At 41.2% G+C, this 27257-nt stretch overlaps 1 protein-coding gene and 1 pseudogene across 1 annotated transcript; one reads left to right on the top strand and one right to left on the bottom strand.

Moving 5' to 3' along the window:
• Positions 1–5517: 5517 nt before the first annotated feature.
• Positions 5518–5616, bottom strand: LOC139078357 (U6 spliceosomal RNA; annotated as a pseudogene).
• Positions 5617–22112: 16496 nt separating this feature from the next.
• On the top strand, positions 22113–22283 carry LOC103556616 (small ribosomal subunit protein uS14-like). The gene has a single exon (XM_070616357.1). It carries the CDS (start codon positions 22113–22115, stop codon positions 22281–22283), a length of 171 nt encoding a protein of 56 aa, XP_070472458.1.
• Positions 22284–27257: the final 4974 nt, after the last annotated feature.

Here is a 27257-nt window from a genome sequence, read left to right as displayed (position 1 = left end):
CAAAAAATTAGGGAAGATGGAACACTTCCTAACACATTCTATGAGGCCAACATCACGCTGATACCAAAACCTGACAAGGACGCCACGAAAAAAGAGAACTACAGGCCAATATCACTGATGAACATAGATGCAAAAATTCTAAACAAAATTTTGGCAACCAGAATTCAGCAATTCATCAAAAGGATCATACATCATGATCAGGTGGGATTCAGACCAGGGACACAGGGATGGTTCAACATCCACAAATCAATCAAGGTGATACACCACATCAACAAACTGAGGAATAAAAACCACATGATCATCTCAATAGATGCAGAGAAGGCATTTGACAAGATCCAACAGCCATTTATGATGAAAACTCTGAACAAAATGGGCATAGAAGGAGACTACCTCAACATAATAAAGGTCATATATGACAAACCCATAGCCAACATCATACTCAATGGGCAAAAACTGAACGCCATCCCCCTGAAAACAGGAACGAGACAAGGATGCCCTCTATCACCACTCTTATTTAACATAGTACTGGAGGTCCTGGCCAGAGCAATCAGGCAAGAAAAAGGAATAAAAGGAATCCAAATAGAGAGGGAAGAAGTGAAACTCTCGCTGTTTGCAGACGACATGATCTTATGTATAGAAAACCCCAAAGAATCCATTGGAAAACTCTTAGAAGTAATCAACAACTACAGCAAAGTTGCAGGGTACAAAATCAATTTACATAAATCAGTAGCATTTCCATACTCCAATAACGAACTAACAGAAAAAGAACTCAAGAACACAATACCATTCACAATCGCAACAAAAAGAATAAAATACCTTGGGGTAAATTTAACTAAGGAAGTGAAGGACCTATATAATGAAAATTACAAGGGCTTTCTGAGAGAATTGGATGACGACATAAGGAGATGGAAAGACATTCCATGTACGTGGATTGGAAGAATAAACATAGTTAAAATGTCCATTCTACCTAAAGCAATCTACAGATTCAATGCCATCCCAATCAGAATCCCAATGACACTCTTTACAGAATTAGAACAAAGAATCCTAAAATTCATATGGGGCAACAAACAACCTCGAATTTCTAAAGCAATCCTGAGAAAAAAGAACAAAACGGGAGGCATCACAATCCCTGACTTCAAAACATACTACAAAGCTACAGTAATCAAAACAGCATGGTACTGGTCCAAAAACAGGTGCACAGATCAATGGAACAGAATTGAAAGCCCAGAAATAAAACCACACATCTATGGACAGCTTATCTTTGACAAAGGAGCTGAGGGCATACAATGGAGAAAAGAAAGTCTTTTCAACAAATGGTGCTGGGAAAACTGGAAAGCCACATGTAAAAGAATGAAAATTGACCATTCCTTTTCACCATTCACCAAAATAAACTCAAAATGGATCAAAGACCTAAAGGTGAGACCTGAAACCATAAGGCTTCTGGAAGAAAACGTAGGCAGTACACTCTTTGACATCAGTATTAAAAGGATCTTTTCGGACACCATGCCTTCTCAGAGAAGGGAAACAATAGAAAGAATAAACAAATGGGACTTCATCAGACTAAAGAGCTTCTTCAAGGCAAATGAAAACAGGATTGAAACAAAAAAACAACCCACTAACTGGGAAAAAATATTTGCAAGTCATATAGCTGACAAAGGTTTAATATCCATAATACATAAAGAACTCTCACAACTCAACAACAAAAAATCAAACAACCCAATCAAAAAATGGGCTGGAGACATGAACAGACATTTCTCCAAAGAAGATATACGGATGGCCAATAGGCACATGAAAAGATGCTCATCATTGCTGATGATCAGGGAAATGCAAATCAAAACTACACTAAGATATCACCTTACACCCATTAGAATGACAAAAATATCTAAAACTAATAGTAACAAATGTTGGAGAGGTTGTGGAGAAAAAGGAACCCTCACACACTGCTGGTGGGAATGCAAACTGGTGCAGCTACTATGGAAAACAGTATGGAGATTCCTCAAAAAATTAAAAATAGAACTACCATACGATCCAGCCATCCCACTACTGGGTATTTATCCAAAGAGCTTGAAGTCGGCGATCCCAAAAGTCCTATGCACCCCAGTGTTCATTGCAGCATTGTTTACAATGGCCAAGACATGGAAGCAACCTAAGTGCCCATCAACAGACGATTGGATAAAGAAGATGTGGTACATATATACAATGGAATATTATTCAGCTGTAAAACAGAACAAAATCATTCCATTTGCAGTAACATGGATGGACCTTGAGGGAATTATGTTAAGTGAAATAAGCCAGCGAGAGAAGGATAATCTGTGTATGACTCCACTCATATGAGGAATTTAAAATTATGGACTAAGAACAGTTTAGTGGATACCAGGGGAAAGGTGGGGTGGGGGGTGGGCACAAAGGGTGAAGTGGTGCACCTACAACCTGACTGACAAACATTAATGTACAACTGAAATTTCACAAGATTGTAACCTATCATTAACTCAATAAAAAAAATGGAAAAAAAATAGTAATAATATTCCAAACAAATTATAAAATAGGTATACAGTTTAAGCATAACAAAGGTTTAAATGAGGAGATATAAGGTTGGGAAAACAGGCCTGGTCCGGAGTCTTGGGACAGCTGTCTACAACAGATGCCGTCTTCTTCTCCTCCTGATATTGTCCTTTTCAACAGGGCTGCAAACAGTCTTATTTGATGTCTCTTTCAAGAAATAAATTCTTCAGGTAAAAAAAAAAAAGAAAGAAAGATCAACTCATTTGGGACCTTAATTTACATCTGCAAAATCCCTTCACATCAGCACCTAGAAAGAATTTTGATTGTGTTTGATTGAATAACTGGCAGAAAGTGTGTACACTAGAGGGAAAAAATCTTGGAAGCCATCCTAGGCAGATACTTAAAATCTTCTCAACTTTCTCAATTTTCATACATAAAACTGTTACTGGACCAGGTTCGGTTTTGCCGACCACCCAGAAAGCCAAACACGGAGATGATGAGATTGCAGCAGGAAGAGAGTTTAATCACAAGGCAGCCATGTGAGGAAGCAAGAGCCTGAGTCTCAAATCTGCTTCCCAAAAAATAGGGACTTAGGGATATTTATGGGATAGGGGGGCAAGGTGGTCAGCAATGTGGAGATAGGTGATTGGAGGTGAGGAGAGGTGAGGTAATTGATCTGCACAAGTGTAGTCAGACTCCATGCCTCTTCATAGGACCCATGTTCACAAAGTGATGGCGTTAGCATGATTTGATGGTGGAGTTTTTAGCCTCTTGGCGTCAAAAGGTCATGTAACAGACATCTGCATGTGCCCAGTTGATGAGTTGGTGGTCTCAACCGGCCTGAAGTGGACAAGGAGTTCTAATTCATGAGAAACAGTTCACCCACCCATTACCATGGTGACCCAGGCTCCAGGGAGATGTTATCTACCTGAATGCAGTGGGAATCAGACAGCATATTGCCTAAACAGCACAGGTAACAATGGGTGGGTTAAACAGCTAAAAGCTATAATCAGTAATTGCAAAAAGGAAAAAAATCTTTAGTTCCTAGCTACTTAATCATCAATGACTCACTCTCTGCTGGTTTCAAAACTTTCTCCATTTTCATAAAATGGATGATTTTCTAAAAATCAGCTGCAAGAGATGCAGTTACCAGCCTCCAGCTCCAGAGTCTCTGGGACACTGCAGCCTCAGAACCACACTATCCCCAGAAAATGACTGAACCCAGTGGGGACACTAGAGTCAGGCTATTTCCGCCCAACTCCACTTTAGGCAGTCTCTGCCCTGGACCTCCCACTGGGCCACCTGAGACTTTCTCAGAACTGCACTGCAGTCTGAGAGTCTTCCTACCCGGTCTTCCTTCCTTATCTCTCTGGACTGGCTGTTCTGACTGAATCTTAGAGTCTGCTTCCCAGAGAAACTGAATTAAAATACCCGGCCATATAGAAACTTGCAATTAAACAACACCACACAGAAATTTCAATGTCATCTTTCCTTTTCTGAGAGGTGAAGTTTTCTTTTTTCACTGGGAGATGTACGCTGGCCTATTTCTTTCCAGAAAGGAAATCCCAGTGGCGCGTCCATGATTGCCACACCAGGGATGTGCTCCATTCTGCAATTTTGGGGATGCCTTCTTGCCCCATTTACTATCCATTGTCCACCTAAGACTATGGTTGTAAGTGTAATTCTTCTATCATTGTCTTTCTAGTAGGCTGAGATTTGTGTCTGTTTTGTCCACCACTGAATCTCCAGAAGAGAGCCTGGAACCATAGCAGATGCTGCATGAGTATTTGTTGAATTAGTAAATTAATATAATTAGATCTCTTGCCCCAGTACTTTATAAAAGGAGACTATTAGAACCCCTGCCCTTCCCTCCACCTCTTCTTTGCCTTGCACCTCCCAATTCTGTCATCTGTACTTTTTAATTGCCTGAGTTGATAATATTTATATTCTATACCATAACCATCAGTAGATCTTGTGTTTATGGTGATTCCAAATATGGAAGACCATTAAAAAGCATTTACCTAAAGAGTATTACATTATGACTGTGTGTATATTGTTCAAACGTTAAGAATGCTGTGACTACACATCCCACTTGGTTACCTTTCTTGCTTTCTTGCTTTCCATGCCTCTATCCTGGAGTTTTTACAAACTTTTAATCTTTATATCTATTCTAATGATTCTTTTTCCTAGAGAACTCCGTTTGAGTCCTCTCCCCTCCATTCAGTCTGTTCTAATCGCTCTCATGACCTTCCACAACTAGCATCTGGGGTCTTTCCTCTAGATTGGATCCTCTGTTACCTGAATTCTATATCTTAATCTTTTTTATTTTTCATGCTCGTCTTTATAGACTAGATCTTAGAATAGCTTCCTAAGAAACAATATATAAATTGTAAAACTTCTGAATCTTGACATCTAAAAATGTCTTTAGTCTGCTTTACATTTGACTAAATATTTGGTTGAGTATGGAATTCCAAGCTGAAAATCACCAATGTCTTTGAAGACCTTGTTTTAGTTGTCTTCTAGCAGCCAGTGTTGCTAACCAGAGCTCTGATGCTAATCTAATTCTCATTTTTTTGTGGGCCTCTCTAGAGGCTTTTATAATCTCCTTTATATCTTCAATATTCTGAAATTTTACGTGTCGAAACCCTATTTAATTTCTTCTTCTCTGACTTTAGTAAACACTTTGAATTTGAAATTTTGTGTCTCCCTTCAGCTCTGAGAAATTTTATCTTATTATTTCCTTGATAATGTCCTCCCCTCTGTTTCATTTGTTCTCCCTAGAATACCTGTTAATCAAATGTTAGACTTCCAGGATTCATCCTCTACATCTTTTGGTTTCTTCTCTCATATTTGTCATCTCTGACTTTTTATTCTATCTCCTTGGAGATTTACTTGATTTTATCTTCCTCATCCAATAAAATTTTCTGTTCAACAGTCACATTTTCATTTCCAAGAATTATTTCTGATTCTCTGATTATTCTGTATCACATCATACATGTTCTTGTTTTATGGCTGTAATATCTTCTTCACAAATTTGCATGTCATCCTTGCTCGGGGGCCATGCTAATCTCTGTATCATCCCAATTTTAGTATATGTGCTCCCAAAATAAGCATGAATATAATATCTTCTTGAATCTCTCTAAAAGTATTAATTCAAGTTTTAAGTTGCCGCTTATTTTTAATTCTCTTCTGCTTATGTAATCTCTGTTTCCTTCAGGGTCACTTTTTCTATTTGATTATTCTTTCCCAGTCATAACTTGCCCTTCATCAGCCTGCCAACCCTCCTCTGTCCCACACACATTAATATATTTACTCTCTAGTTTTTCCCTCTTTTATTTTACTTTAATCAATGTCTTTCACATTCGTGCATATTAAATTCCAAAAGTTGTACATGCTCATGGTAACATGTTTAAAAACACAACATTTTTTTTTTAAAGATTTTATTTTTTTCCTTTTTCTCCCCAAAGCCCCCCGGTACATAGTTGTATATTCTTTGTTGTGGGTCCTTCTAGTTGTGGCACGTGGGACGCTGCCTCAGCGTGGTCTGATGAGCAGTGCCATGTCCGTGCCCAGGATTCGAACCAACAAAACACTGGGTCGCCTGCAGCGGAGCGCGCGAACTTAACCACTCAGCCACGGGGCCAGCCGCAAAACACAATATTTTTTAAATAAATAATCACCCTCTGATCTCATTTCCTGAGGTAACCATGTTAAAGGCTTATTGTAGCATTCCTTAACTTTCTCTATATTTCTAGAGACATATAAAAACACCAATAAGCACGTATAGATATTTTATCTCCTTTCAAATTTGAGATCAGACTATATACATTATTCTACAATTTTTCCCCCTCTACACACTACAACATATAATGTACATCCTTTCAGGTCAATACATATGAGTCTAACTCATTTTTTCTGAATATCTGCACAACAGTCCTCAGAATGGGTTTCCATAATTTATTTAATCATTCATCTTTGATGGATATTTAGATTATTTTGAGTATTTGTCACTATGAACAAAGTTGAAATAAATATCCAATTGTATATGTCCTTGGATATTAGTACTTTTTTAAGGATATATTTTAAAAGTTTGAATTTTTTATATAAAAGGGGATACATAGTTTTTATTTTCTTATAAACATCTTTATTACATGTGTTTTTAAACACTCCTCTAAATACATTAGAAAGCTATTACATCCATTCCCTAAAGTAACACTCTTGTCAAACACTCACATAACCGTAGGTAATACATGTGGGGGGCTTTGTGGGTTTTTTTGGTTTTCTTATTGAAATATATTTGACATACAACATTGTGTAAATTTAAGGTGAACAATATGCCAATTTGATACATCTATATCTTATAACATTATTGCCCTTGTAGCAATAATTAGCACCTATATCACGTCACATAATTATTATTTCTTTTTAGGGATCAGAATAATTAAAATCTAGTCCCTTAGCAAGTGCTGATTATAATACAATATTGTTACATAGTTTTAATATTAGTAGATACTACTGTGTTACTCCCCCAAAAGCTGTGGCAATTCATGCTCCTAATTCATTGTGTTGAATGAATACAATAATATATTACATATTATATATATATATACCAACTATATATAATACAATGTGTATGTGTATGAATGAATGCTCATTCTCATACTTTCACCTACACTAGATCACATTAACTAATTTTTGCCAATCTGTTGGACAGCTCATTTTTGTTTAATTTCTCTAATAGAGAGATTGGGCATCTTTGATTAGGTTTGCTTACCATTCAGAATTCCTCTTCTATCATTTGTCTGTTTATGTCACTTGCCTATTTTTCTATTGAGTTGTTGACTTTTTCCTATCACTTCAGCAGAGATGTTTGTATAGCAGAAAAGTCATTTGTTGATGACATAAGTACAAAAATTTTCTTGCAATTGTATCATTTGTGTTTATTCTTTTTTTCATTTCCAAGTTTTCATTTTTGTGCAGTAATCTTTTCTTTTATGGATCCTGGCCTCCTGTCTTGCTTAAGAAGCTCACACCCTACCCCAAGATTTCCTACTGTCCAAATTTTCTTTTAACATTTTTGTAGTTCTGTTTTGTTTGTTTATATCTTTATTCTGTCTGAAATGTATTTTCACATATAGTGTGCAATAAGAATCTAGATTTATCTTTCCTGTTATAGAAAAGCAATTTCCACTTAAAGGACAAAAGAGTAAGTTGAACCAACAGCAAAGACTCTGACCTTCTTAGCCTGAAATTTAAAAATGAACTCGTGGGTCCTAAACTTTTCCTTACCAATTCCCTTGTAGGAACTCTAGTAACCAAAAGATCATGCAATGTAGAGATGACAGAATAAAAATTTTAAATATCACACTGATGTAGAAAGGGGTTAATTCTAAATGCTGAAAGTCCTTTGGAGGAGATCAAACCCACGGCAGACATCTTCCTTCATCTCCCACCTTCCCTTCTCCCACCTTTCCTTCCCCTTCCACAATACAGTTGCCATAATGTAGGAAATGTTTCTGGCATGCTGAGGATGCTCAGTAGTTGTGTTGGGCACCTTTCCTCCTCCCTTTGACCTGAGTTAAAGTGTCTCAAGATGACAGGTGGAATAGAACAAGTTAGGGAATCTGTACTTTGTAAGCTTTCTGATAATTATATTCTCTAGGTTAATTTTCCTGTACTCTCAGTAATCAGTTTGGTCTTTTCAACGCTCTTTTGCATCTTTTGCTAAGCTATGAAGACAGGTACAGCCAGGGTAGCTGTGGCAGCAGGATGGATGTCAGAGACAGGATCTCTTGGGGTGGGTCTGCCCCAAGCCCACAACACTCCCATCTCCTGACAGTGAGTCCTACCCACTGCTGGTGCTTGACAGTTCTGGGACTTGTTTCTGTAAAGGAGAGTCTCCCCCTCAAAACCCCTCTCTGTCACCTGCTGCCCTCAGATGACAGGGAGCTGGAAACCCAAACACTCAGAACCATTCATGGTCAGCACCTTTGATACTTTTATTAAAGCAGCAGGTGGGCAAGATGGCTCAGCAGACCCCTGAGGATAACTGCCCACACCAGGCTCACAACCCTCCCTCTGACCTTCTCTTCCACCCTAGGGTGTGAGGGCTGAGGAGAATAGGGGCCAAACTCCAGGAAAGTATTTAACATCAGCTCTCTCTCTTTCTTTGCAGGCAGGACAAGGCAATTAGACAGGACAAGTATTAAAAGTCCCAAAGGGGGGAAGTGGTGTACCCACAACATGACTAACAATAATGTACAACTGAAATCTCACAAGGTTGTAATCTATCATAACACTAATAAAAAATAAAAAATTAAATTAAAAAAAAAAAGTCCCAAAGCGGGCTGGTGACAAGCCCATCTCCCCTCTGCCTCCACCGTCCCTCTTACAGACATCCACAGGATAGAGGGCAGGACAGCAGGGGTCAAGGGCTAAGACCTAAGGAACAGTAAGGCAATCTAGGCTCTAGGGGAGAATCCATACCAGCTGGGACCTCATAGTGGGAATGGTGAGGAGGTGGAGCAGAACCATGGACACCGTTGCTGAGAGGCTACAGAGACTATTCATCCAAGCAAATTGGGTTTTTCCACACACAGACCACCCTCACATCCCTCCAGAAGGTAGTGTGATGGTAGTAACAGTGTGAGGACAAGACTTTTGTTAGAGATTACATTGACTGATTTTGAAGGTGGTGAGGTGGCAGCTATAAAGGCCAGGCTTCCTCACACACCTCACAGCTGGACCTTCACAGAGGCCACCTGTGTTGGGAAACACACTATGGATAAAGGTCTTACTCTTCTTATAGCTCTTCTCAGTGGCCAACCCTGGAATCTTCATTATCATGTCACAGCATTCTTTGTACCTGCCAGAGACCTTTGCTTTGGGCCTGTCAACATGAGGATGCAGGAAGTCACGGGCCTCAGAGAAGCCAGGCTGGTCCATTAGTAGGAGCAAGAGGAGGGTCATTCCAGAAGCATGTCTCCTGTTAGAAAAAGGAGAAAGGTGGCAAAAAGGAGAAACTTACCTCCTAGCCCAGAACACCAGAACTTCATGTGCTCAAAGCCCCCTGCCACGGGATTACAAATGTTCTCTACTTGTCTCCAACACCTGCTCCCCTACCCTCATCCCAGAAAATCAGTGTAGTCCATCCACCTTTCAACATCTACCTTCCTTTCCTCTCTCAAGGCCCTCCTTCTTTTATTTCCTCCCATTCCACTGCTGGCACCCAGCACATTCTTAATTATTTTCCTTAAGACTACACTTATTTGAGAGGGGTGGCCCAGTGGTGCAGTGGTTAAATGTGCACGTTCTGCTTCGGCAGCCCGGGGTTCGCTGGTTTGGATCCCAGGTGCGGACATGGCACCACTTGGCAAGCCATGCTGTGGTAGGCGTCCCACATATAAAGTAGAGGAAGACGGGCACAGATGTCAGCTCAGGGCCAGTCTTCCTCAGCAAAAAGAGGAGGATTGGGAGCAGTTAGCTCAGGGCTAATCTTCCTCAAAAAAAAAAAAATACACTTATTAAAGAAATTGTGGTAGAGGGACCTGTTACTCAAAGAGGTAGGCACCTTCCACCCCTTTATGGTCTTACATAAGAGAGCAAAACTGAATCTCAAGTGATTTTTGATCCTCACTCAAGCAGTAACACTAATTTGTAGAGTGCTCTGCAGTGATGCTTTTAAAATTTTAATGTGCATCTGAATATCTGGGGATCTTGTTAAAACGCAGGTTCTGGTTCAGTAGATTTGGAATGGGACCTGAGATTTTCATTTCTAACAAGCCGCCTGGTGATTTTGATGCTGCTAGTTCTCAGGCCACACTTTAAATAACAAAGCTTTAGCATTTACAAAGACCTCTCACACATACAAAATTACCACTCTATCTGTGTGGTAAGGCAGGTATTACGGTAACTCGTTTTTAGTAACTGATTTTCAGGGAGGTTAAATGAATTGTCCAAAGTCATATAACATCATGGATCTGAACACAAATCTTAGAACCTCTGGGGCCAAGGAAAAGTCTCAAGTATGTTCCAACCTAGATTAATCCAGCAGCCTGCTATATTACATATCAATACAAAGCCCTTCCTTCGGCAACCTGCTTCACATCTGCACAAGAGAAAAGCTTCACCAGCCACCCCTTTCTCTCTTGCTCACTCTGCCTTTCTTGTAAGAACCTTTCTTAGCCCTTTACACACTCCTATCTTCCCACTCTTCTCTCTGGAGCCAAAGAAGGGTCACCATGGCTACCTCCACCCCTCCAATGAAACACCTCACATACTCAGTCTTGGTCCTGTGTGTGCTCCTTTACTTGGCCCCAGGTGGCGGCCCCTGGAGAGTTACGTCCTGAAGATTCTGTGGCTGGAGAGGTTTCTGAGCCTCTCTCCTCTTAGGCTGTGTTGTTATAGCACCCAGCTGTAGGGGATTGGGGCTGGATGGCGTGGGGCTGAGTAATTTGGGTACTGATCCATCACTTTCTGATGCTGCAAGATGCTGAGACTTTCTGGCTTGATACCCAAAGCAGGCCTCATTCTATGTTCCATTTAATGAATACAAACATCAAGAGAAGAATTTTCCTGGATATAGAAGACGTCACACAGCCTGAAGTGTGAAGAGAAGCAAGGGGAAGGAGCTTGAACACCTGAGCCTCCAAATCAGCTTTGTCTCTATTCTCTGGACCTCTCTTTGCCACACGTTAGACAGTGAAGGGGTCCGTGTTCCCTCTACAGAGAAGCTAGGCGGCTCTGAAGGACAAGATACAACTAGAATGGCAGAAATCCCTCAACCAACTTGACCCAGCACAAGCAACAAGCCAGCCTCCACACATCTGCTCTCCCCCAACCCTGAAGCCCCCTAAGAAGCCTCAAGCCTCTCTGATCAGAGGATCTAGCAGTCAAAGTTTCTGGGGAAAATATTTATAGTTTTCTAGAGAGGAAAGGGCAGCAAGAAGGAAGTGAGGAGAGGCTGAAGGACCCTTGAAAAGAAAGGGCAGGACCTGAGGTCTGAGGGAAGGAACAGGAAGCTGGTGATGCTGGCAACTACTCTATCTTTAATACCCTCCTGGCTACTATGACTTGTGACCCTGGCACCCAAAGACCTGCCATCCTTCCACCCATTGCCAGGGCTTCATTCTCCAACTGTTTACCCTGGAACCACACTCTACGACAGTGCTCCAAATGCCTTGGCAGACTTACTTTGCCTGACCACCGCAGCCTTCGTCACTCGCCTGGGGCAGGCTACTGTCTTTGTCTCTCTGCTTGTTGATTCTTTCAGCCTGACCTCTCAGCCCTTCAGGGCCTCCTCCTTCCACGATCCAGAACTTCTCATGTAATTCAGGCCCCACCTGATCTGCCACAGGCCAACGGGCAGGGACTATTATTTCCAGACCACAGTATAGAACACTGAAGTAAAGAGATATATACCTAGCAATGAAAAAGATCTGACTAGATTTCTGGTCAGTGCAGCTCTGGAGAGACAGTTAAAAAGACTGGAGTGTTCCGATTTCCAAAGCAGCATGTAGGAAGTTTGGAAGTCACCACTCCATCCTTACAACAAGTAAAATCAACAACTGAAAAACAACAAACTGAAAAACAACAACTCTTCTTAAATCTGACAAATAAAAATGGCAAGCAATAGGATATATTGGAGTATATGAGGAAGCCATTTGGTATAAACCTAATTCAGCCTGACTTCTTTTTTTTCCTCCAAAAGGGCCTGACTGGCTATTGAGCACGTATTGCATATCTGCTTAGACATTTCCTATGGCCAGAACAAAGGTCCTTGAGATAAAGATGCAACTTCCCCCCGACATTAGCATTTTTCCTTAGGCTAGGAACTGATTGCTGCACTCACCTCCCAGCTCACCTGTGACCACCCAGCTGGAGACAACAGACTGCCACCCTGCTGTGTTCACCGAGACAGAAGACCTACCTGCTATTTCCATCAATCGCTGTGCTGACAGAGTAGTCTCGCGACTATTGTAAAAGGGACATTCCAATCATATGTGAAACATCCTCTTTGAGGGTATATAACGACCCTGTATACCCTCCCACCTCTTTGGAGTGCTCTGTTCCTTTGTGGAAAGACTCTCCCGGGTTATAATCCTCAGATTTAAGCTCAGAATAAACTCACCCAAATTTTCATTTATAGATTGGATATGGATTATTTTCGTCGACAAATCCATCAGACAAGTGAGGTCACAGGGCAAACCACTGGCCCCAAAACTGGAGAGACCCACAGATGAATATAGAGAATCACAACTTACTGGAGCAGAAACCCACAAGCAGCAACCTCCATGGAACCAGTGCTGGGGTAGGGAAACCTGACGTGTAATTGGTGATTTCCTGGAGGCTCCCGTACAGATGAGTCTTAGAGATAAAAACTCCACAGGACCCAGTCACGGGAGGGCTCCCAGGATTTTGTGAGTTGTACCACCAGGAGCTCTACCTCATTCTCACAATGAGTATAGGAGAAAAATCCCTTCAGACTTCCAGCAGGAGGAGGGAAAATGGAACCCTTTTGAAACACACCAGAGCATTCTGTCCATCTTAACAAGGCCTGCCGTCAGGGTAAACTGTTTAACCAGAGCCTAACATGCTGGGGTATTATCAGAGACTGACAGACCTGGGGGAAGGAAAATACCCAACTCCGGCCCACTCTAATCATCCCATCCCACCTCAGAGAGGGGAGGGTGACTGAGAAGCACAGGTGAAGTTCACAACCCAGAGGTACAGACTCACTAAAAGACTGAGACCCAATCACAGGACTACAGAATGCTTCCCCTCCCCACATACCCCTTCACCACGTTACTAAAGGCATATTTACAGCAGCTCCTTTTACCAAGCACATCATGTCCGGCTATCAAGAAAAAGTTAAAAGACCTACTGAAAGGCAAAAAAACACAGCGTGAAGAGATAAAGTAAGCATCAAAACCAGACTCAGATATTGCAGGGATGTTGAAATTCACAGATTTATTTAAAACAACTATAATTACCATGCTAAGGACTCTAAGGGATAAAGCAGACAGCATGCAATGTAAGCAGAGAGATGGAAATCCTAAGAAAGAACCAAAAGTAAATACAAGAGATCAAAAACACTGTGACAGAAATGAAGAACGCTTTTGATGGGCTTATTGGTAGACTGGACAGAGCTGAGGAAAGACCTCTCTGAGCTTGAGGACATCTCAATAGAAACCTCCAAAACTGAAAAGCAAACAGAAAAAAGACTGGGAAAAAAAACAGAACAGAATACCCAAGGACTATGGGACAACTACATAAGGTGTAACATATGTTTCATAGAGTCTATTTTTAAAAAAGAAAGAAGGAACATGGTGCCTTTGATCTAAAAGAGATTAGTTTCTACTATGATCGCCATATGTATCTATATTAGAAAATCATTATAAAAGGAAAATAAGATGTATTAAATCACAATGAGTTAAATGAAAATGCCCTTACTGGTGGAGATCACCTTTGAGCTGGCTGATCACAAGGGGATTGCATGAAAGTTTAACTCTATATTCTGAATTTATACACAGATCAAAAGACAGCAATCCTATAAAACTGTAGGTTGTAAGCACAACTCTAAAGCTGAAAATGTTACTGAGTCCTAAGGGACCAGTGACCAGGAAGTGGGTCATTTTTCCTGGAGCCACTCACACCAATAGAATGAGACAGGGTTCAAAATAGCTGAGCCGAAACTTTATTCATTGATTAATGAATGGAGGAGGCAGAGCTCATGCTCTAAAACACCTTCTCCCTGAAGGGCAGGTGAGCAGGGTTCTTATGGGAAGTGAAGGTGGAGGGGTCTGCGAGTCATCTCTTGGGGCAGGAGCATTTGGGGCACACATAGATCTTCCCTTCTTGCACATGGCACCTTTTGCACACGGCACCCCATTGCCATCTTGGACCTTTCTAATTTGGACCAGTTCTGCAGTTTGGCTATCTGGCAATGTTCTGCCTTGGTTCCTACAAGCAAGCACAACCTAAAAACAGAGCATTAGACATGGAAAATGTTTTAGGGACTTTTGAGTGACAAAAATGCTAGAAAAAAAGGCATTATTTAGTGTAACTCATCCTGAAGTTGTACAAGCCAATGAAATTATTAAATTCTTTGTTGTTTTTCTTCAAAACTTCAACCTGACAGAAGCAATAAATATATCTTGAATGCATTCACAAACTTCAACATTCACTGCTATAACCTTAATCCAGGCTATTTCCTCCCCCCACCTGAACTGTTGGAACAGTCTTCTAACTGGTTTCCTTACAATGTTTTCCCCCTACAATCCATTCACTACATAGCAGTAAATGTGACAATATGAAAACACAAATCAGATCATGTCATTATTTTTGGTTTTGTTTTTTGGGTTTTTTTGAGGAAGATCAGCCCTGAGGTAACATCTGCCAATCCTCCTCATTTTTGCTGAGGAAGACTAGCCCTGAGCTAACATCCATGCCCATCTTCCTCTATTTTATATGTGGGACGCCTAGTACCACATGGCATGCCAAGCGGTGCCATGTCGACACCCAAGATCTGAACCGGTGGACCCCAGGCCGCCAAAGCAGAATGTGCGAACTTAACTGCTGCACTTCCTGGCCGGCCCCCAGATCATGTTAATGTGGAGCTTTCATTCAGTCAATGGCTTTGACATAATACTTAGAATGAAATCCATAGTCCTTACAAGGATCTGAATGATCTAGCCTCATGCTACTTCTCCTATCTTTTCTTATAGCCCTAATCATCAGGCTCATTAACAATGCTAGACTTGCCTGACTCTTTCTCATCTTTCAAGTCTCAGATTAAGAACCATATTTTCACAATAAACTTGTACATGAATGTTCATAGCAGCATTATTCATAATAGCCAAAAAATGAAAACAACTCAAATATCCATCAGCTGATGAATGGTATAGCCATACAATGGAATATTACTCAGTCTTAAAAAAGAATGAGATTCTGAGACATGCTACAACTTGGATGAACCTTAAAGACATTACGCTAAGTGAAAAGCACTTAGGACAAATATTGTATGATTCTACTTATATAAGGTACCTAGAATAGGCAAATTGCTTAATATCTGACACAACTCTGTATATTTTAAACCTTGATTCTCCTCTACTACCCACGCCCTTTGGATGATACTGTATAAATGTAGGTTCACCAACTGTAACAAATGCATGTCTCTGATGGGGATGTTGAGAGTGGAAGAGGCTATGCAGGACTGGAGTATGGGGAATATGGGAACTGTCTTTACCTCCTGCTCAGTTTTCTTGTGAATCTAAAACTACTCTAAAAAATAAAGGCTATTAAAAAAAGACTTTGGAAAAGAACCAGAGAAGGCCAAAAGATGTTAATAAAGGTTAGATAAACAGAACTTCAGAAAAGAAGGTTAAAAGGAGCAATTAGTCAACACATTGAGTATGTTTTTTATTTCATCTTGTTTATACAAAAAACTAGGGGGACGGGGCCGACCCGTGGTCGAGTGGTTAAGTTCGCACACTCTGCTTCAGTGACCCAGGGTTTTGCCAGTTCGCATCCTGGGCAAGGACATGGCACCACTCATCAAGCCATACTGAGGTGGCATCCTGCATGCCACAACTGGAGGGACCCACAATTGAAGACGCGCAACTATGTACTGGGGGGCTGTGGGGGAAAAAGGAAAAATAAAATCTTAAAAAATAAAAAAAAAACTAAGGGGAGATGTGCCAACTGCAATTTGAAAGAAATAGAATAAAGCACTCTGCTCTGAAGAGAATGGACTATTTCTTATGCTTTCCTCCTGTGACGAGCCCCAGAACCCAGAACCCCCTCATGGGCCCCCAGATAGAACACATAGCTGTGAGCAGGGGACGGGATTGTCCTAAGAGCTCTCTGAGAGGAGGCCTCTAGCCTAGTTGCTAGGCTCTCTTACTGAGAGGGCTATGATATCCCCCTAGAATATGTGTGGGAGACCCTCGGGTCCTCCTGCATGATAGCTGTGGGAGTCCAAGGAAAGCAATATGTCCCTGCTGCAGTCTGGGCTTCTGCTCCCACGATGGGGAAGAAGAAGGTTGGCACTTCAACTCTTATTCAGTGCCCACCAGGAAGAACTGCAGGTGGTTTCCTCCTGAATAGGGGCAAGCACACTGCCCCTCTGATTATTCATTTTCTTCTGAATACAACAGAAGGAAAACATATTCCTTTGGCTCTACTCCTTGCGAAATAATAACTTTGGCACAATAGTACTCAGGTGCTTCTGGCTCCTTCCAGAATCTGCTTTCAGATTAGCTGGCAATAGTTCTATATAACCTTCCTAGGACAAGTGACGCAGTCAACAGATTGATTCTTCCTGACCCCTACGGTAGGCCATTAAAGTAGTCACTCTTGGAAGGGATATGTATAAGAAAGGAGAATGGTTGGATAATCGCTGTCTGAAGAGACCCAGAAAGAAAGGAAAATCGGATTAAAGATCAATAGACTTTTACCTCAAGGCAGCTGTTGAGCAGGTGGATGGTTAAGTCCACAGAACAAGTTTTAATATCTTGAAAGTTCATTAGAAAATTGTTTAAGCTAATTTTTTAAATGCTCATTTCTTCCAATAAACTACATCACACAAAATGGTTTCAACTCAGACCAAACTTGAGACACTTTTACAATTTTAAGATATTTTAATAGCTTATTATGGGGTTGAGGATTAGGAGATATTTCTCACCAGTGGCTAGAGAGGTTAGAGACATTATTCAAAGCACCCTTTTCCTGGAATCACAGTACCTAGGAAATGGAATTATCTTCAGAAAGTCACTTGTGAGCACCAAAGTAGAATAAAGTGGGCCAGTGGTCTAGAGGGCTCTGTCCGAGTCTGCTAGGGCTGCCATAACAAAATATCACAGACTGAATAATTTAAACAACAGAAATTTGTTTTCTCACAGTTCTGTAGGCTGGAAGTCCGAGATCAAGGTACCAGTAGGATTGGTTTCTCCTAAGCCCTCTCTCCTTGGTTTGCAGATGGCCCCCTTCTCTCTGTGTCCTCACATGGTCTTTTCTCTGTGCATGCACATCCCTGGTGTGTCTTCCTCTTCTTATAGGGACACCCATCCTATTGGATCAGTGACCCACCCTTCTGACATTATTTAGCCTTAATTAACTCCTTAAAGGCCTCATCTCCAAAACAATCACACTGGGGGTTAGGGCTTCAACATATGAATTTGAGTGGGACACAATTCAGCCCATAGTAGGCCTGTTTACCCGGACCCAGGTGGAGCCTGTGAGTAGCCACCTGGTGAGGAGCTGCTCTCCTCAGATAGTACTGGTTCAACATAAGAGTCTTGATCTCTGACCCCTTTTCCTTAGGCTCCAAGAAGACAACTCCCTTTATGTTTACAAAGTCTTTCGATAGGCAGGTGACAGCGCAATCACATAATTTAGGTTTCCGTTTTCTTAGTTATAAACACATTCCAGCCTGCCTCCCCTTGCTATGCCCAGGTTCCTTGAAGCATTTACCTGTCTCCAAGTCTCTTCAGGTACATATCTCCAGACAGTCCGTATGGATCTACAGCTTACACTATATCTAACCATGTCCATTATATGAACATTTTACTAGGTTAACATTAACCTAACACTTAGAAAATTAACCTTGCACTTAAAAAGACAGTGTGGGGGACTGGGTAAGAGCAGATTCTGAGGCCTAACTGCTCAACTTCAAATCCTAGCTCTGCCACTTAGTACCTCTGTGACTTTAAGCAAGTTAGTTAACCTCTTGGTGCCCAAGTTTACTCATCTGAAAAATACGTGTATACTAGTACCTTCTTCATAAGCAGGGCCAGGAGTAGGGTGAAGCAAGAGAGGCACCTAGAATGCAAAAGTGCGTTTGTGTGACCCTAAGTCAATGCCTCTTAAATTTTGCACCCTGGATGCTTCCCTTGCCTTGCCCCTAGACCCAGCCCTGCTCATAAAGTTGTTGTAAATGTTAAGTGAGCAAAACACTTAGAACAGAGTGACATCAGCATCATAGTAGAGTGAGATCTTCCCCTAGTCTCTCCCCACTAAGATACAATGAAACAGACATTCAGAAACCAAGAGAGGACATTCACACAACACAATAGACGTCTGAGATATCCACAGAGCCATATGTCTGAAGGTGGGAGTGCTGGACTCCCCTGCCCCTCCAAGAGGCAGTGGAAGGAAGTAAGGAGATCCCCTCTCCCCCCCCAAGCGACAGCAATCTACCAGTGAGGGACCTCACGTGGTGGCCAGTGCACAACACTGAGAGGAGAAGGGGGAAGAGGCAGCCCTGCACAAGAATGCTTGTGCTCTCAGAGTTTCTTACCAGCCTGTGGGAATGCTCACACTTAGGCAGCTAAGCAATCACAGGGGTATCCACACCAAGCTGAGCAGCCCAAGCTGGCAGACAGTGAGTGCAGAGCAGGGATGCACAGGATGGCACACATGAAACAAAGCACCCCTCCCACCCCACCTGGTGCACCAGCTCAGCCGATGGGCCAGAAGAGAGGATCCCCACCAGAGCACCTGCGCATACACATGTAAAGCAGCAGCAGGCAGTGGGCAAATGCAGACAGGCCCTGCGGCTATAGATTCCAACAGTCAGACATATCTGCCAGGGGTCACAGAGGGCTCAGAAAACACAGCTCCTGCTGCCCGAAGTGGTGGCAGGTGGAATCTGCAACCAGATAGTACCACTATGCAATGGCAAAAGTTCAGCCCATCAAATAGAATGAAGAGGTATATTAACACTCCAGACCAGAAGGAAAATGACAAGTACCCAGAAATCAATCCTGAAGTCACAGAAATTTATAATCTAAATGACAGAGAATTCAAAATAGTTGTCATGAAGAAATTCAACAAGTTACAAGAAAACTCAGAAAGACAGCTTAATGATCTCAGGAATAAAATTAATGAACAGAGGGAATTTTTCACAAAAGAGACTGAAACTATAAAAAGAAAAATCACAAATGTTGGAAATGGAGCAGGCCCTGTGGCTAAGTGGTTAAGTGCATGCACTCCACTTCAGTGGCCCAGGGTTTCACCAGTTCGGATCCTGGGCACAGACCCAGTACCACTCACCAGGCCATGCTGAGGCGGCATCCAACATAGCAGAACCAGAAGGACCTACACCTATAATATACAACCATGTACTTGGGTCCTTTAGGGAGGAAAAAAAAAGGAAGACTGGCAACAGATGTTAGCTCAGGGCTAATCTTTAAGAAAAAAAATAGAAATGTTGGAGATGAAAAACACAATGAATGACATAAAGAAAAATCTGGAGTCTTTAATATATAGAGCTGATATTATGGAGGACAGAATCAGTAATTTAGAGGACAGAAATATAGAAATGCAGCACATGGAGAAAGAGAGAGAACTAAGACTAAAAAGAAATGAAGAAATTCTCCAAGAAATATCTGATTCAATTAGAAAATGTAACATAAGGATTATAGGTATTCAAGGGGGAGAAGAAAGGGAGAAAGGAGCAGAGAGTTTGTTCAGAGAAATATTAGCTAGAACTTCCCAAACCTGGGGAAGGAGCTGGAATTACATATAAATGAAGAGAAGAGAACTCCTAATTACATTAATGTAAAAAGACCTTCTCAAAGGCATATATTAGTAAAACTGGCAAAAGTCAATGACAAAGAAGCAGGAAGGCAGAAGAAAATAACCTACAAAGGAACCCCTATCAGGCTTTCAACAGATTTCTCAGCAGAAAACTTATAGGCTAGGAGAGAGTAGAATGATATATTCAAAATTCTGAAAGACAAAAATTTTCAGCCAAGAATACTCTATCCAGTGAAACTATCCTTCAGAAATGATGGAGAAATAAAAACTTTCCCAGATAAACAAAAGCTGAGGGAGTTCAACGTCACAAGACTACCCCTACAAGAAATGATCAGGAAGGCCCTCATACTTGAAAAAAAATGAAAGGGTATTCATGGAAATAGAACAGAGAATTCTAAAATTCATGAGGTTACAAAAGACCCTGAATAGCTAAAGCAATCCTGAGAAAAAATAACAAAGCTGGAGGCATCACAATCCCTGACTTCAAGATATACTACAAAGCTATAGTAATCAAAACAGCATGGTACTGTACAAAAACAGACACACAGATCAATGAAACAGAATTGAAAGCCCAGAAATAAAGCCACATGTCTACGGACAGCTAATCTTCAACAAAAAAGCCAAGAACATACAATGGAGAAAGGAAAGTCTCTGCAATAAATGGTATTGGGAAAACTGGATAGCCACATGCAAAAGAACGAAAGAAGACCATTATCTTTCACCACACACAAAAGTTAACTCAAAGTGGATTAAAGACTTGAAGGTAAGACATGAAACCATAAAGCTCCTAGAAGAAAATATAGGCAGTACACTCTTTGACATAGGTCTTTGAAGCATCTTTTTGAATGCCATGTCTACTCATGCAAAGGAAACAAAAGAAAAAATAGACAAATGGGACTTCTTCAGACTAAAGAGCTTCTGCAAGGCAAAGGAAACCCGGAACAAAACAGAAAGACAACCCACCAACTGGGAGAAAATATTTGTAAATCATATATCCAACAAGGAGTTAATCTCCAAAATATATAAAGAACTCACACAATTCGACAACAAAAAAATAATCCACTCAAAAAATGGGCAGAGGATACGAACAGACATTTTTCAAAGAAGATATACAGATGGCCAATAGGCACGTGAAAAGATGCTCAACATCACTAATCACTAATCATTAGGTAAATGCAAACCAAAACTACAATGAGATATCACCTTAGACCTGTTAGAATGGCTATAATTACTAAGACCAAAAAAAATAACAAATGTTGGAGAGGATGTGGAGAAAAGAGAACACTCATACACTGATGGTGGGAGTGCAAACTGGTGCAGTCACTATGGAAAGACTATGAGGATTTCTCAAAAAATTAAAAAATAGAAATACCATACAACCCAGCTTCCCACTATTGGGTATTTATCCAAAGAACTTGAAATCAACAATTCAAAGAGACTTATGCACCCCTATGTTCATTGCAGCATTATTCACAATAGCCAAGATGTGGAAGCAACCCAAGTACCCATCAACTGATGAATGGATAAAGAAGATGTGGTGTACATATATACAATGGAATACTACTCAGCCATAAAAAAAGACAAAATCGTCCCATTTGCAATGACATGGATCAATCTTGAGGGTATTATGTTAAGCGAAATAAGCCAGACAGAGAAAGACAAACACCATATGATTTCACTCATATGTGGAAGATAAGCAAACACATGGACAAAGAGAACAGATTAGTGGTTACCAGAGGGGAAGGGGGGTAGGGGGATAGGTATAAGGGGTAAAAGGGCACATATATATGATGACTGACAAATAATAATATACAACTGAAATTTCACAATGTTACAAACTTATGAAGTCAATAAAATAATTTTTAAAAAAAGAAAAACACTTAGAAAAGAGCTTGGCATACAGCAAGGGATATATAAATGTTAGACAAACCTCAGTTACTATTATGGCAATGATGATGATGATGAGAGTACCCTCGAGAAGGAGCCAGAGCAGGATCTTGAAGAATTTGATTTAATTAAAAACACAAAAACCAGTTGTTGACCTTTTGCCTCTTGGCACCCCTGAAAGCAAGATGGGTCACCAGCAGCTCTACTGGAGCCACCTGCAAAAATTTGGCAAGGGTTCTCACTCTGACCACATCTGCTCAAACCAAGATGGTCTGATCCAGAAATACAGCCTCAATATTTGCAGCCAATGTTTATATCGGTATGTGAAGGATATAGGATCCATCACATTGGACTAAGTGATCTTCCTTGAATGATTATCCAAATCACCTGCCCAATGAAAGAAACGGTGCTGACACTTTGAACATAAAATGTTTTAAAAATTTAATTATGAGTGTTTCAATGTAAATGGAATAGTTAATTGGTTATAGAAATCTTTTTTTTAATTTACCATTATATTTTTAATGGATTTATCTTCAAAATATGCGGCTTGTTTTCCCTGTTATATAAAAGTATTCCTTCTTGAAAAAAAAAGTTGTTGAGTTTCTTCTTACTACAGCATTCTGTTAAATGCTGTGAACAGTGCAAAATGAAAACAATATGGTCTCTATGCCTGAGGAGCTTCTAGTGCAGCCAAAGAAACAGGTATGGGCTCCGCCTTTGATAAAAGGTAAACTATGGTAAGTGGTATAATCCAGGTACAATGTGCTGAGCTAACATGGAGAAAGGAGAGGTCACAGGTGACTCACACGCAAGTAGAAAGTTTAGTGGGCAAGTGTTAATTGAGAACTTAACAATGTGCTCAGCACCACGCCCAGAGATGGGGTATTATAGACGATGCATAAAAGCCTTGACCTCTCCTCTGATGTGGATGACTATTCAGTTGGAGTGACAAAGCTAATACACACTATAAAGAGCAGCAAACGGTGTTACATGCTAGATTGTGAGCAGATTACTAAAAGTATTGCAGCCCTGCAGAGAAGATGGAGATCCACGGAAGCTCGAGCAGTCAGGGAGGGAGGGAGGGTTATAGGACATTAGGAGGTACAGAGGTGGAAGGGAATGTGGGACCGGGGGAAGCTGGCCAAACTGCAGCAGAGAGAGGAAGAGGCAGGGAGAGGTAAGGCTATTTGGTAAGGATGAGGCCTCAGGAACCACGGTGAATACTACTGACTGTAGTAATGACTTGAGAGCTGCTGAAAGATGTGGGATAGACAAGGGACCTGAGGCAAGTGGTATTTAACAAACAGTTTGTAGGATGGAGTAGTGAACGAAGGTGGTGAAGGGGTAACCTGGAAGTGAGAAAATGCAGGTAGGAGGGTTAGAGGCGATTCTGGAGCAAAAAGCTAAAGATCTGGACTAGGAGTGCCTATGGAAATAGAAAGAGGATATTTCCACAGTATCTTATGAGATATGAACATGAGAAGTATTTCACTAAAAAGATTGATCTTTTTTGCTGTTTTTGGGTTGTTATTCCATGTTCCTGTTTTTATTTTTCAGGAAGAAGGAAAGTAGAAATAAAACCTGACTAATTAATAGAACAAGAGTGGCTTCAACAGGGAAGGGAAAGTTGGGAGGCAGAGCTGCTTTAAGGGAGAAGATAATTACTTGTGGTTTAGACATGCTGATATAGTGGAAGGGAATAGCAAATCACCCTTCTCACCCCAATTCCCCACCCCCTCCCATCAGAGACTCTGAATCAAAAGAATTTTGTCAAGGCAGGCACCCATTATGACTGAGAATCCTACATTAGAAGTATGAAGTATTTCTATGAGGGCGCCAAGCCCTCGCAGAAGAATAGGAATCCTATGTTCCTTGACACAAGGTAAAGAGCAGAGCTTTGCTAAAAGGGAGGTAGTGTATCTTCATTATGGATTTAGATCGTGTTGACTTAATGAATTAATAATGGCGATAATAAATGACCCTGTGAGATGTACCCACTTAATAGATCAACCAGAATAGGAACCATCAAGCCCACAGCTCTCACCAGCAGAAAGACTGGATTTAAAGAAGACCAGAAACTGGAGCCTGGCCCCCTCCATTGGCAGGTCAGGAATGGAGGGAGGACCTATGGGGACACCCTTTTCTGTGAAGACCCAAGTCTTGAAGTATCTTCCTTTGAGCAGCGAAAGGGAGAATCCAGGATAGCTAGAACTTCAATTTTTATCTCTCCTACGTTGTAATTCCCTTCTAAAGTTGCCCTAACTTTCCACTTAAGAACAACATAGATCCTCTGGTGTTATTTGTCTTGGGAAGGCTAAGGGAGGAAGGAGGGAGATCTGCCCTTCCCTGTTCCCTCCCTGCTCCTGGAGAGAAAAGGTGACAACTCAAGGGGGGTGGGGACTATCACCAGTGGCAGCAGAAAGAATCACAGCCCTGGAGGAACCGGAAAGGATATAGCAAAAAGACAGAGGAATAAATTTTCTGGTTTCCTTTGTAAGCTAGCAAAGGCCACCCTCTGGAAGGGAAAGGAAAGGAGAAGAGCCCCGTCTAGGTCTAGGATTACACTGAATTTGTAGTGACAACAAGACATTTGGGTAGGAAATGTCTCCTATGGAGTTGGGAGATACAAGACTAGACCTGGTACCCATATTTGGATTGGATGCAAAAAAAATAGTGTTATCAATATAAAGATGATATTTAAATATTTTGAAAATATATGTGAGAAGGAGCAAGTACTAAATGGCATCACAGCTAAACACTTTTCTAGGAGTGGCTCCTGCATGTTACATCTTTGCATCCTCTTCCTTTTGCACCTACTTAATAGCCTGCATTGCAGGCTCTCACTCATTAATCTCTTCTTGGTAGTAATTTGGTATTTCTACCACCAGGTGGAGATGTCCCACTGCCCTTCACTTACTATGAAAGAGAAAAGAGGTTCTGAAGAAATTTGGGGGTTGGGGGAGGGGTCAGGTTCTTTCCTTCCACTGGTTGTACAAATAAGCACTTGCCTTCATGCCCAAGAGCGAAAAGAATTTGGAGAGTGAGCATGAAAAGGTCAGGCAGTGGCTGCCTCTTCCCCTCTTTTTGTTTTCTTAGTCCTGTGGTTTCCATGGGGATCTGTGTTTGAGCAGCAACTCTGAATCCATTTACTGCCCCTCAAGGCTTGGGGCTTAGCCCAAAGACCGGCTGTGAAGAACAGCAGGAGTTGGAATGGGTGGAAAGAAGGAGAAGATTTATTTGGTAAATTTGGATAGCAAAAGATGAGGATAGGTATAGGAGGAGGAGGGATGGGGAGGGCCTTGGAAAACGGGGTGCACAGAGGAATGTGAGAGGCAGACAATGTCTTAGTTCAAATAAAATTTGTAAACATCAAAGTTTTTTAAAAAATCTTTTCCATCAAGAGTACTTTGTCTTCTCTCCATAAATCATCTCAGGACACACTCTGGGCCCTGTATATTACCAGGTCCTCTCCCACCTCTATCCAAAAAACATCAGTAGACTTGTGTCAGAATCTGCTTGGGGTTCTCCTGACGTGCCCTTCTGATCCAAAGCCCTCTAGAGCAAGAGATGAGAACTCCAAGGAAAGAGCATCCACTCTATTCCCCAGGGATGGCATAGTGACTGGCACATAGCAAGCTCTCAGTAAAATATTTGTTGAATGAATGAATAAATGATTGAACAATAAGAATAGGATAGCTAATCTTACTAGGTAAGATTAGTCAAACTAGGGACAAAGAAAAATTATTGTCATTTCTAACATCAAAATCATGAGGATGTGGGGCCCACCCCCTGGCTGAGTGGTTAAGTTTGTGCACTCTGCTTCGGCAGCCTGGGGTTCATGAGTTCGGATCCCAGGCGCGGACCTACACGCTGCTCATCAAGCCATGCTGTGGCAGCATCCCACAAAGAAGAACTAGAATGACTTACAACTAGGATATACAACTATATACTGGGGCTCCAGAGAGGGGAAAAAAAAGGAGGAGGACTGGTAACAGATGTTAGCTAAGGGACAATCGTCCTCACCAAAAAAAAAAAAAGCATACATTAAAAAAAATCATGACGATGTGAATATCTTCATTCATAGATTGATTCATGCAAAGATTGATTAGGGTGTTGTTCTGCTTAAATCAGGGGTTTTTCATATTTGCATTACTAATAGCTCTTGTTTCTAAGCATATTTGCATTTCCGTTAGTTTGGGCCAATATTCAATATCCATTCACAGACAGCAGTTAATCTACATATGAACAGCGTCTATCTTGAGATAGAATCAAGTCTTCCCTCTTAATCCCTTACCCACCAGCCCCACCCTTCCTCCTCTCTTTCTCTTCCATTATGCTAACTACCACTCTCTGTAGTTATCTAATTTATTTGCTTGCATTTTCATTTCTTGTCACCACAGGTAACAAGCTCCTTGCTGCCTCCCTCACAGAGCCTTCTACTCTAAATTTTGGAGTCTAAATGTTCAAGTCTTAGTTGTTTTTGAAAACGCGAACTGAAGTGAGTTTTTCATGATTCACCTCTAATCTACTCACCCTCCCGCCCTACAATTGGAAGTGACCTTTCCTTCACCTGAATGTGTACACAATTGATCTGCATCTCCCATAGCACTCACCACTTGCCCCCATGCAGGACAGCATGATAATATTAGCCATCAAATGTAGAGAGCTTGAGAGATGGGCCAGGTACTGGGCCAGATGTTTTAACTGAGTTTTGTTAAATCTCCACCACAATCCTATGAAGTAGATACTATTAACCTCATTTTTATATAAGGAGGATGAGGATCAGAGAAGTCAAGTAAAACGCCCAAAGTCATGCAGTTTATTAGTGATGAAAGCAACTTAAACCCAAAAAGTCACACCCAGAATCCACAAAGTCTTTGAAGCACAGACTTTGTTGTAAGATAAATGTGTTACAGCCTGTTTCATAATTCATGTCTGGCTTCATGACCTGCGGTAAGTTACTAAACTCTCTAAACCTCAATTTCCTAACTGGTAAAATAGGGATAATAATGTCTACCTTACAAGATTCCCATAAGAGTGAATGTAAGTAAAGAGCCTCACAGAGCCTTGTCACAAAGAAGTGGCCCATAAAGAGTGGCTATTAACATTACCTGCTTACTTGTTTTATCTCCCATACCAACTTACACTCCTTCAAGAAGGATCTGTTTTTATTCTCTTTGCATTTATGACATCTAGCACAGCACTTTGTATATAGTAACTAACTATGGACATATGTCTAACAAAAGAACGGAGGGAGGGAGGAATGGATGGATGGATGGATGGATGGACGGACGGACGGACGGACGGACAGACGGACGGACGGATGGATG

This window comes from Equus przewalskii, chromosome 1 (genome assembly GCF_037783145.1).
Source record: "Equus przewalskii isolate Varuska chromosome 1, EquPr2, whole genome shotgun sequence".
Taxonomy (NCBI): domain Eukaryota; kingdom Metazoa; phylum Chordata; class Mammalia; order Perissodactyla; family Equidae; genus Equus; species Equus przewalskii.
Note: the sequence above shows the minus strand (reverse complement) of the source record. Positions and strands in the feature narration are given on the sequence as shown.

Excerpts from the sequence above, each read along its gene's own strand:
- LOC103556616 (XM_070616357.1), top strand. The coding sequence starts at position 22,113 with ATGGGTCACCAGCAGCTCTACTGGAGCCACCTGCAAAAATTTGGCAAG.